Raw genomic sequence first — 12311 nt, forward strand, 5'->3', positions numbered from 1 at the left:
TCCTCCCATCCTCCTCTTTCTCCTCCTGTCCTCCTCTTTCTCCCCCTGTCCTCCTCCTTCTCCTCCAGTCCTCCTCTTTCTCCTCCTGTCCTCCTCTTTCTCCCCCCGTCCTCCTCTTTCTCCTCCTGCCATCCTCTTTCTCCTCCTGTCCTCCTCTTTCTCCTCCTGTCCTCCTCTTTCTCCTCCTCTTTATCCCCCCACCCTCCTCTTTCTCCCCACATCCTCCTCTTTCTCCTCCTGTCCTCCTCTTTCTCCTCCTGTCCTCCTCCTTCTCCTCCTCTTTCTCCTCCCGTCCTCCTCTTTCTCCTCCTCTTTCTCCTCCCATCCTCCTCTTTCTCCTCCTGTCCTCCTCTTTCTCCCCCTGTCCTCCTCCTTCTCCTCCAGTCCTCCTCTTTCTCCTCCTGTCCTCCTCTTTCTCCCCCCGTCCTCCTCTTTCTCCTCCTGCCATCCTCTTTCTCCTCCTGTCCTCCTCTTTCTCCTCCTGTCCTCCTCTTTCTCCTCCTCTTTATCCCCCCACCCTCCTCTTTCTCCCCACATCCTCCTCTTTCTCCTCCTGTCCTCCTCTTTCTCCTCCTGTCCTCCTCCTTCTCCTCCTCTTTCTCCTCCCGTCCTCCTCTTTCTCCTCCTCTTTCTCCTCCCATCCTCCTCTTTCTCCTCCTGTCCTCCTCTTTCTGCTCCTGTCCTCCTCTTTCTCCTCCCGTCCTCCTCTTTCTCCTCCTCTTTCTCCTCCCATCCTCCTCTTTCTCCTCCTGTCCTCCTCTTTCTGCTCCTGTCCTCCTCTTTCTCCTCCTGTCCTCCTCTTTCTCCTCCTGTCCTCCTCTTTCTCCTCCTGTCCTCCTCTTTATCCCCCGTCCTCCTCTTTCTCCTCCTGTCCTCCTCTTTCTCCCCCCGTCCTCCTCTTTCTCCTCCTGTCCTCCTCTTTCTCCTCCTGTCCTCCTCTTTCTCCCCCCAGCCTCCTCTTTCTCCTCCTGTCCTCCTCTTACTCATTCTATTTCAACCCTATCCCAAACCTTAAACCCCCAGGTGTCACTGGGAAGCTTGCGGCTGTGCTTCCCTTTGTAGTCTGTAATAGTTTGCAGGCCCTGCCACATCTGACGAGTGTCGGAGACGGTGTAGTACGATTGTATTGGCACTTTTCCTGTTTGATGGTTTCCTGTTTGAGCTTCCAGGTTAAAGTCCCACACCTTGAAAAGCAGCATCTCTACCCTTTAACTCAGTGTGAATGTTGCCTGTAATCCATGGCTTCTGGTTGGGGTACGTACGTACTGTCATTGTGGTTGACGATGTCCTCGATGCACTTATTGATAAAGGCAGTGACTGATGTGGTGTACAGTCCTGTAGTTTAGCATCTGCTTGATATGACAAACATTTTATTGACCGAGTCACTTTTGCTTCCTGCTTTAATGTTTGATTGTAAGCAGGAATCAGGAGGATAGAATTATGGTCAGATTTGCCAAATGGAGGGCGGGGGAGAGCTTTGCATGCTTCTCTGTGTGTGGAGCAAAGGTGGTCTAGACTTTGTTTCCCCTCTGGTTGCACATTTAACATGCTGATAGAAATGAGGTAAAACTGATTTAAGTTTCCCTGCATTAAAGTTCATTGGGATTCTTATTTCTTTATAGCTGACTGAGTGGGGTCTTAGAGCCAGCATCTGTATGTGCTGGTAAATAAACAGCCACATAAAATATAGATGAAAACTCTCTTGACAAATAGTGTGGTCTATAGCTTATCATGAGAGACTCTACTTCAGTCGAACGAAATATAGTGGCTTCCTTAGATTTCGTGCACCAGCTGTTGTTTACAAATATGCACAGACCGCCCCTCCCTCCCTCATGCTGTTCTAACCTGCCGGTAGAACGTATATCCCGCCAGCTGAATATCCATGTCATCACGATTCGGTGAAACACGATGAAACATAGGATATTACAGTTTTTTGATGTCCCGTTGGTAGGATATTCGACGACACACCGGGGCGTAAATTTATCAGATACCTCGTCTAGTTTATTGTCCAATGATTGCACGTTGGCGAGTAATATTGACGGTAATGGCAGCTTTCCCACTCGTCTTCTGTTTATCACTACGAGGCTCCCGGCTCTGTGTCCTCTGTACCTGCGTCTCTTTCTCTTGTCTATAACTGGGATTTCGGCCTTGTCGGGTGTCTGAAGCATCCTGCTTGTTGAATAATTAAAAAATATATATCTGATCAATTAGTCTTCTAATTAATGAATTATTCTTTACCTCACGTCAGTCTCATTCCAAACCTAGTGGGCTAAGCCGATATGACGGCTTGGTGGACAAAGGGAAGTGGGTGTGGACTGAGAAGGGCGGGAAAGAACAGAAAGAGTCACTACACAGTTGATATTAAACAAAATGCTAATCCTTTGCACATGAACCTCTCACTCATTCGGGAATAATTGCAATCAATATATATTTACGCCCCGGTGTGTCGTCGTGATCTCTGTTGGAATCGTCGTGATCTCTGTTGGAGAGTCAGTTCTTCTGTTGGAGAGTCAGTTCATCATCGTCTCTCTCTCTCTGCTTCCCTGAAGATCAAGTATTTTGTGGTTAGAATAGATACTTCAGAGTACCATTCAGAAATGTTCTCATAGAATAGGTGTTTCGGCGGTTGTCGGTCGTCACATCCCAGGTTCACATAATTTCTAGCTGCAGACTAGTAATTAATGTCTAAGATTTGCTCTTATTCTGTCGGGATCGATCATCTCAGAGTTTAACCATTTCCAACCGTGTAGCCAATGCTCCACGTGGTATGGTTAGGAATTCAACAACCATTACAACCTTAGCTTAAACTGAGGTTTCTGTGCTCTAACTCAACCTGTGCCCCCTCTCGGTGTCCATCGTGGTACGCGTGGTCTAAACTCAACCTGTGCCCCTCTCTGTGTCCATCGAGGTACGCGTGGTCTGAACTCAACCTGTGCCCCTCTCGGTGTCCATCGAGGTACGCGTGGTCTGAACTCAACCTGTGCCCCTCTCGGTGTCCATCGAGGTACGCGTGCTCTAAACTCAATCTGTGACCCTCTCAGTGTCCATCGAGGTACGCGTGGTCTGAACTCAACCTGTGCCCCTCTCGGTGTCCATCGAGGTACGCGTGGTCTGAACTCAACCTGTGCCCCTCTCGGTGTCCATCGAGGTACGCGTGGTCTGAACTCAACCTGTGCCCCTCTCGGTGTCCATCGAGGTACGCGTGGTCTGAACTCAACCTGTACCCCTCTCGGTGTCCATCGAGGTACGCGTGGTCTGAACTCAACCTGTGCCCCTCTCGGTGTCCATCGAGGTACGCGTGCTCTAAACTCAACCTGTGACCCTCTCGGTGTCCATCGAGGTACGCGTGGTCTGAACTCAACCTGTGCCCCTCTCGGTGTCCATCGAGGTACGCGTGGTCTGAACTCAACCTGTGCCCCTCTCGGTGTCCATCGAGGTACGCGTGGTCTGAACTCAACCTGTGCCCCTCTCGGTGTCCATCGAGGTACGCGTGGTCTGAACTCAACCTGTACCCCTCTCGGTGTCCATCGAGGTACGCTTGGTCTGAACTCAACCTGTGCCCCTCTCGGTGTCCATCGAGGTACGCGTGGTCTGAACTCAACCTGTGCCCCTCTCGGTGTCCATCGTGGTACGCGTGGTCTGAACTCAACCTGTGCCCCTCTCGGTGTCCATCGAGATACGTGTGGTCTGAAGAAGATTTCCTCAGGAAATTCCACACATCAACATCTACGAGACAACGTTGAACATCTGTACGGAAAAAACAAATGAAGGGAGACATAGATATGATTTTAAAAAACAACTGTTGATTCAATGTGAAAAGAAAATGGGTGGATGAGATTAATCATAAACCCAAACGGAGAACATTTTGTTTGATTCAGGGTGAATTGGTGTGTGAGAGAAATATTATGTATGACCTACCTAAAAACAAGAGATGGCTACGTACACAGGTCAGATCAGGGATATTGTCTCTGCGTATTGAAACAGGTCAGATCAGGGATATTGTCTCTGCGTATTGAAACAGGTCAGATCAGGGATATTGTCTCTGCGTGCTGAAACAGGTCAGATCAGGGATATTGTCTCTGCGTATTGAAACAGGTCAGATCAGGGATATTGTCTCTGCGTGCTGAAACAGGTCAGATCAGGGATATTGTCTCTGCGTATTGAAACAGGTCAGATCAGGGATATTGTCTCTGCGTGCTGAAACAGGTCAGATCAGGGATATTGTCTCTGCGTATTGAAACAGGTCAGATCAGGGATATTGTCTCTGCGTATTGAAACAGGTCAGATCAGGTATATTGTCTGTGCATATTGAAACAGGTCAGATCAGGGATATTGTCTCTGCGTATTGAAACAGGTCAGATCAGGGATATTGTCTCTGCGTGCTGAAACAGGTCAGATCAGGGATATTGTCTCTGCGTGCTGAAACAGGTCAGATCAGGGATATTGTCTCTGCGTATTGAAACAGGTCAGATCAGGGATATTGTCTCTGCGTGCTGAAACAGGTCAGATCAGGGATATTGTCTCTGCGTATTGAAACAGGTCAGATCAGGGATATTGTCTCTGCGTATTGAAACAGGTCAGATCAGGTATATTGTCTGTGCATATTGAAACAGGTCAGATCAGGGATATTGTTTCTGCGTGTTGAAACAGGTCAGATCAGGGATATTGTCTCTGCGTATTGAAACAGGTCAGATCAGGGATATTGTCTCTGCGTATTGAAACAGGTCAGATCAGGGATATTGTCTCTGCGTGCTGAAACAGGTCAGATCAGGGATATTGTCTCTGCGTATTGAAACAGGTCAAATCAGGGATATTGTCTATGCGTATTGAAACAAGTCAGATCAGGGATATTGTCTCTGCGTATTGAAACAGGTCAAATCAGGGATATTGTCTATGCGTATTGAAACAGGTCAGATCAGTTATATTGTCTGTGCATATTGAAACAAGTCAGATCAGGGATATTGTCTCTGCGTATTGAAACAGGTCAGTATCGCAGTGAAATGGACGAGGAAACACTGTAATATTTGTGACCTCAAAGAAATAGAGAACGAAACTCATTTTAACCACTTTTGCCCTTTCTACCACAGTCCGTTCTCAGAGTTTTACCACTGACATCCTTCCTGTCATAATGGGTTTATAAGCTGGTTATAGACTGTTAATAACTAGTTTCTTACTGTTCATTACCTCTCCAGGTCCCCTCTCTGATGATGGACAGTCAGTTCTCAGAGTTTACTCCAGACATAACTCCAGTCATCCTGGCAGCGCACACCAACAACTATGAGATCATTAAACTACTGGTACAGAGGAAAGTGGCCATCCCCAGACCTCACCAGATACGATGTGACTGTGTCCAGTGTGTTTCTAGTTCTGAGGTGAGCTTCTCTCGCGATCTGTTGTCCTTTCTGTACCCGAAATGCATCCAGCAAAACACATGAAGAAAGTCAAGTTTCCTTTGAAGTTTCAGGGTATTAACACATACATGTACCTATAACTAACTAACTAACTAACTAACTAACTAACTAACTAACTAACCAACTACCTAACATAGCAGAACCATCATCCTCTCCTCTCTGTCTCCTCCCTGTAGGTGGACAGCCTTCGTCACTCCAGGTCTCGTCTGAACGTCTATAAGGCGCTGGCCTCTCCCTCGCTCATCCTCTCCTCTCTGTCTCTTCCCTGTAGGTGGACAGCCTTCGTCACTCCAGGTCTCGTCTGAACGTCAATAAGGCGCTGGCCTCTCCCTCGCTCATCCTCTCCTCTCTGTCTCTTCCCTGTAGGTGGACAGCCTTCGTCACTCCAGGTCTCGTCTGAACGTCAATAAGGCGCTGGCCTCTCCCTCGCTCATCCTCTCCTCTCTGTCTCTTCCCTGTAGGTGGACAGCCTTTGTCACTCCAGGTCTCGTCTGAACATCTCCCTCTCTCATCCTCTCCTCTCCTCTCTGTCTCCTCCCTGTAGGTGGACAGCCTTTGTCACTCCAGGTCTCGTCTGAACATCTCCCTCTCTCATCCTCTCCTCTCCTCTCTGTCTCCTCCCTGTAGGTGGACAGCCTTTGTCACTCCAGGTCTTGTCTGAACATCTCCCTCTCTCATCCTCTCCTCTCCTCTCCTCTCTGTCTCCTCCCTGTAGGTGGACAGCCTTCGTCACTCCAGGTCTCGTCTGAATATCTATAAGGCGCTGGCCTCTCCCTCTCTCATCCTCTCCTCTCCTCTCTGTCTCCTCCCTGTAGGTGGACAGCCTACGTCACTCCAGGTCTCGTCTGAACGTCTATAAGGCGCTGGCCTCTCCCTCGCTCATCTCTCTCTCCAGTGAAGACCCCATCCTCACGGCCTTTAGACTGGGCTGGGAACTCAAAGAGCTCAGCAAGGTCTGTTTCCCCAGCAGTTTAAAACAGGGTTATAGAGCCTTTATAAGTGGTTACAACCACTGTGTTACTTCATAATATTCATTTAAAACCTTCATAAAGGCATTATAAGATCTTAATAGAGTGTTTAACCTGTTATAACTGTCTCAGCAGCGTAGTGTTCATAACATGTTTATAAACTGTTATAAAGGTTAATAACCTGTTTAATCCTCGTCCAAGGTGGAGAATGAGTTTCGTCAGGAGTATGAGGAGCTGTCTCAGCAGTGTAAGCTGTTTGCTAAAGACCTGTTGGACCAGGCTAGGAGCAGCAGAGAACTGGAGACTATACTGAACCACAGAGATGACAGTGAAGAACTGGACTCCAGAGAGACCAGCCACGACCTGGCCAAACTCAAACTGGCCATCAAGTACCAACACAAAGAGGTAGGAGACACTAACTACTGTATGTTTAACCCTGGTTTAGTGGTAGGAGACATTAACTACTGTATGTTTAACCCTGGTTTAGTGGTAGGAGACACTAACTACTGTATGTTTAACCCTGGTTTAGTGGTAGGAGACACTAACTACTGTATGTTTAACCCTGGTTTAGTGGTACTGTCGCCATGCTGGAGAAAGTTTTGAGTGAGGAATCATAATCTGGAATAACAGAATACCTGACCACTGTGACTGACCCAAGCTTAAGGAAAGCTTTGACTATGTACAGACTAGAGGTCGACCGATTATGATTTTTCAACGCCGATACCGATACTGATTATTGAAGGACCAAAAAAAAAGCCGATACCGATTAATCGGCCAATTTTTTAAAATGTATGTGTAATAATGACAATTACAACAATACTGAATGAACACTTATTTTAACTTAATATAATACATCAAATAAAATCAATTTAGCCTCAAATAAATAATGAAACATGTTCAATTTGTTTTAAATACTGCAAAAACAAAGTGTTGGAGAAGAAAGTAAAAGTGCAATATGTGCTATGTAAGAAAGCTAACGTTTCAGTTCCTTGCTCAGAACATGAGAACATATGAAAGCTGGTGGTTCCTTTTAACATGAGTCTTCAATATTCCCAGGTAAGAAGTTTTAGGTTGTAGTTATTATAGGAATATAGGACTATTTCTCTCTATACCATTTGTATTTCATATATCTTTGACTATTGTAAGAGTATAGCTTCCGTCCCTCTCCTCGCCCCTACCTGGGCTCGAACCAGGAACACATCGACAACAGCCACCCTTGAAGCATCGTTACCCATCGCTACACAAAAGCCACGGCCCTTGCAGAGCAAGGGGAACAACTACTCCATGTCTCAGAGCAAGTGACGTCACCATTTTAAATGCTATTAGCGCGCACCCCGCTAACTAGCGAGCCATTTGACATCGGTTACACCAGCCAATTCTCGGGAGTTGATAGGCTGGAAGTCACTCTATGTGCAATGAACGCAGGAGAAATGACACAATTTCACCTGGTTAATATTGCCTGCTAACCTGGATTTCTTTTAGCTAAATATGCAGATTTAAAAATATATACTTCTGTGTATTGATTTTAAGAAATGCATTGACGTTTATGTTTAGGTACAGTCGTGCAACGATTGTGCTTTTTCGCAAATGCTCTTTTGTTAAATCATCCCCCGTTTGGCGAAGTTGGCTGTCTTTGTTAGGAAGAAATAGTCTTCACACAGTTCGCAACGAGCCAGGCGGCCCAAACTGCTGCATATACCCTGACTCTGTTGCAAGAGAAGTGACACAATTTCCCTAGTTAAAATAAATTCATGTTAGCAGGCAATATTAACTAAATATGCAGGTTTAAAAATATATAATTGTGTATTGATTTTAAGAAAGGCATTGATGTTTATGGTTCGGTACACGTTGGAGCAACGACAGTCCTTTTTTCGCGAATGCGCACCGCATCGATTATATGCAACGCAGGACACGCTAGATAAACTAGTAATATCATCCACCCTGTGTAGTTGACTAGTGATTATGAATGAATTGATTGTTTTTTATAAGATACGTTTAATGCTGGCTAGCAACTTACCTTGGTTTACTGCATTTGCGTAACAGGCTTCTCGTGGAGTGCAACGTAAGGTTAGAGCGTTGGACTAGCTCTGGGATAGAAGGGACTCTTACGTCCCACTTGGCCAATAGCCAGGGAAAATGCAATGCTAACTAGCAACTTACCTTGGTTTACTGCATTTGCGTAACAGGCTTCTCGTGGAGTGCAACGTAAGGTTAGAGCGTTGGACTAGTTAACCTCTCTGGGATAGAAGGGACTCTTACGTCCCACTTGGCCAATAGCCAGTGAAAATGCAACGCTAACTAGCAACTTACCTTGGTTTACTGCATTTGCGTAACAGGCTTCTCGGCCAATGAAAATGCAGAGCACAAAACATAAATAAAATACTATAAAAATTAACATTTTCATCAAATCAAAGATACCAAATTAAAGCCACTCGTTGTGCCAACATGTCAGATTTCTAAAATACTTTTTCGGCGAAAGCATAAGATGCTTTTATCTGATGACAGCACAACAGTAAACAAAGAGAGCGTAGCATATTTCAACTCTGCGCTACGCAAAATGTAGAAATAAAATATGAAAATAAATTAAATATAAATCATGCCTTACCTTTGACGAGCTTCTTCTGTTGGCACTCCAATATGTCCCATAAACATCACAAATGGTCCTTTTGTTCGATTAATTCCATCCATATATATCCAAACTGTCAATTTATTTGGCGTGTTTGATCCAGAAAAACATAGCTTCCAATTTGCGCAACAAGACTACAAACTATCTCAAAAGTTACCTGTAAACTTTGCCAAAACATTTCAAACTACTTTTGTAATACAACTTTAGTTATTTTTAATAATCGATCAAACTGAAGACGGGACTATCTGTGTTCAATACAGGAAGACAACAAACTCAAGCATGCTTTCTAGTCTTGCGCAACTATCAAACAGTATACATAACGTGCCACTTCTTCAAGATGGAGGCTCATGGGGGCACTTACTTTGGTAATGTACTCATAAAGCCCTTTGCATTGAATTGAGAGAGAGAGACAGAGACACACACACACAGAGACACAGAGACACAGAGAGAGAGAGAGACAGAGAGAGAGAGACAGAGACACACACACACAGAGACACAGAGACACAGAGAGAGAGAGAGACAGAGAGAGAGAGACACACACAGAGACACAGAGAGAGAGACAGACACACACACACAGACACAGAGACACAGAGAGAGAGAGAGAGAGAGAGAGAGAGAGAGAGACAGAGAGAGAGAGAGAGAGACAGAGAAAGAGAGAGAGACAGAGAGAGAGAGAGAGAGAGAGACACACGCTGAGACACAGAGAGAGAGAGAGAGAGAGAGAGAGAGAGAGAGAGAGAGAGAGAGAGAGAGAAGGAACGAAGGGACTGTCTGCAATGTTCTGAGGTGAGAACACTGAGATGGAAAGAATGTGACAGGAGTCAGGTGGAGGGATTATTAAAGGAAGGAGAAAGAGAGGGATTAAAGGTTTAGGAGTTGATGGATGTTAGATGGGGGGTTGAGTGTTGAGTGGAGAGGATCCTTTAGGTAACATCCGTTTGCTCCTAAGATCCTCTCTCTGTCGCTCTCTCTCTCCCTCTTTCTCAATTAAATTCAATTCAATTCAAGGGGCTTTATTGGCATGGGAAACATGTGTTAACATTGCCAAAGCAAGTGAGATAGATAATATACAAAAGTGAAATAAACAATAAAAATTAACAGTAAACATTACACATACAGAAGTTTCAAAACAATAAAGACATTACAAATGTCATATTACGTATTTATAATATACAGTGTTGTAACAATGTACAAATGGTTAAGGGTACACAAGGAAAAATAAATAAGCATAAACATGGGTTGTATTTACAATGGTGTGTGTTCTTCACTGGTTGCCCTTTTCTTGTGGCAACAGGTCACAAATCTTGCTGCTGTGATGGCACACTGTGGAATTTCACCCAGTAGAAATGGGAGTTTATCAAAATTGGGTTTGTTTTTGCATTCGTTGTGGATCTGTGTAATTTGAGGGAAATATGTGTCTCTAATATGGTCATACATTGGACAGGAGGTTAGGAAGTGCAGCTCAGTTTCCAGCTCATTTTGTGGGCAGTGAGCACATAGCCTGTCTTCTCTTGAGAGCCATGTCTGCCTACGACGGCCTTTCTCCATAGCAAGGCTATGCTCACTGAGTCTGTACATAGTCAAAGCTTTCCTTAATTTTGGGTCAGTCACAGTGGTCAGGTATTCTGCCGCTGTGTACTCTCTGTTTAGGGCCAAATAGCATTCTAGTTTGCTCTGTTTTTTTGTTAATTCTTTACAATGTGTCAAGCAATTATCTTTTTGTTTTCTCATGATTTGGTTGGGTCTAATTGTGCTGCTTTCTGGTTGGACAGGTTTCTCAATTTCTTTCTTAGATTTTTTGCATTCTTCATCAAACCATTTGTCATTGTTGTTAATTCTCTTCGGTTTTCTATTTGAGATCTAACATTTCTTAATGTTACTCAGTTCCTTTGGCTTTGATGCCTCATGATTGAGTTTTGCTCTGTTCAAGGAGACTGTGATTTTGCTGTGGTCTGATAGGGGTGTCAGTGGGCTGACTGTGAACGCTCTGAGAGACTCTGGGTTGAGGTCAGTGATAAAGTAGTCTACAGTACTACTGCCAAGAGATGAGCTATAGGTGTACCTACCATAGGAGTCCCCTCGAAGCCTACCGTTGACTATGTACATACCCAGCGTGCGAAAGAGCTGCAGGAGTTGTGACCCGTTTTTGTTGGTTATGTTGTCATAGTTGTGCCTAGGGGGGCATATGTGGGAGGGAATGCTGTCACCTGCAGGCAGGTGTTTGTCCCCCTGTGTGCTGAGGGTGTCATGTTCTTGTCAGGTTCTGGCATTTAGATCGGTACAGTCTAGTACATGTCCCTGGGCCTGGAAATGATTGATTTCCCCCTCCAGGATGGAGAAGCTGTCTTCATTAAAGTATGAAAGGTGGGCACTGCTGCCTTGTAGAGGTGGACCTGGTCATAGAGGCTGTTCAAGTCCAGGGTGGAGTGGTGGGCCAGGAAAACATTTGGTTTTGAGGCACAGTCACGGGAAATACCTGCATTTACCCGCTGTATGGTAGCAGGATGGAAGTCTTTTCGTGGTAGCAGGGTGGAGATAACCACTTGTGCGTTGGGGAAAGTAGAAGAAGCCTTTTCAATCACTTCATTCAGTGCTGTGGCCACCCTTTCCTGCTGTGCTCTCAGGTCGTTTGTGCCTGTGTGTATTATTATGTGGCTAGGTGAACCTAGTTGGTCCTCAGACAGAAGGTCTAGAGTGTGCTGGGTGTATTATTATGTACCTAGGTGAACCTAGTTCATCCTCAGACAGAAAGTCTAGGGCGCGCTGGGTGTTTGGACACCAGAGTTTAGACACACTGTGTTTGGGAAAAAGTTTTTTTTCTTGTATATATTTCCCATTTGAGTCCATAAGGAGAACAATCTGTGTCTTGTGTATGTCCTCAGTGGGTTTGGGGTGGTTGTCAGATGGCCTATCAGAGTGGCTGACAGGGGGATGCTCAGAGGGGGTGAAAGCCCCTGGGCTCTTCATTTGTCTCTTCTGCTGTGATGTCGACTCTATGGTCAGGGTCTGGTGTGGTCTGTTCTGCTGTGATGTCGACTCTATGGTCAGGGTCTGGTGTGGTCTGTTCTGCTGTGATGTCGACTCTATGGTCAGGGTCTGGTGTGGTCTGTTCTGCTGTGATGTCGACTCTATGGTCAGGGTCTGGTGTGGTCTGTTCTGCTGTGGTGTGGACTCTATGGTCAGGGTCTGGTGTGGACTGTTCTGCTGTGGTGTCAATACTTTTGTCGGGTGCTGAGGTGGGCTGTTCTGCTGGCTTCTCTGTGGGGGTGGCCACCTCTCTAGTGGGTTGTTCTCTGTCACACGCCA

At 45.6% G+C, this 12311-nt stretch overlaps 1 protein-coding gene across 1 annotated transcript in view; it reads left to right on the plus strand.

Annotated features, from left to right (window-relative positions):
- LOC110516497 (short transient receptor potential channel 5-like) overlaps positions 1-12311 on the plus strand; it is an 87689-nt gene that overhangs the window by 26903 nt on the left and 48475 nt on the right. The window contains exons 4-6 of the mRNA XM_036989235.1: positions 5193-5372; positions 6227-6364; positions 6581-6784. Of these exons, the coding sequence (XP_036845130.1) occupies positions 5193-5372; positions 6227-6364; positions 6581-6784 (522 nt within the window). The remainder of the gene's footprint in view (positions 1-5192; positions 5373-6226; positions 6365-6580; positions 6785-12311) is intronic.

The sequence above is a fragment of the Oncorhynchus mykiss genome, chromosome 9 (assembly GCF_013265735.2).
Source record: "Oncorhynchus mykiss isolate Arlee chromosome 9, USDA_OmykA_1.1, whole genome shotgun sequence".
In the NCBI taxonomy this organism is placed as follows: Eukaryota; Metazoa; Chordata; class Actinopteri; order Salmoniformes; family Salmonidae; genus Oncorhynchus; species Oncorhynchus mykiss.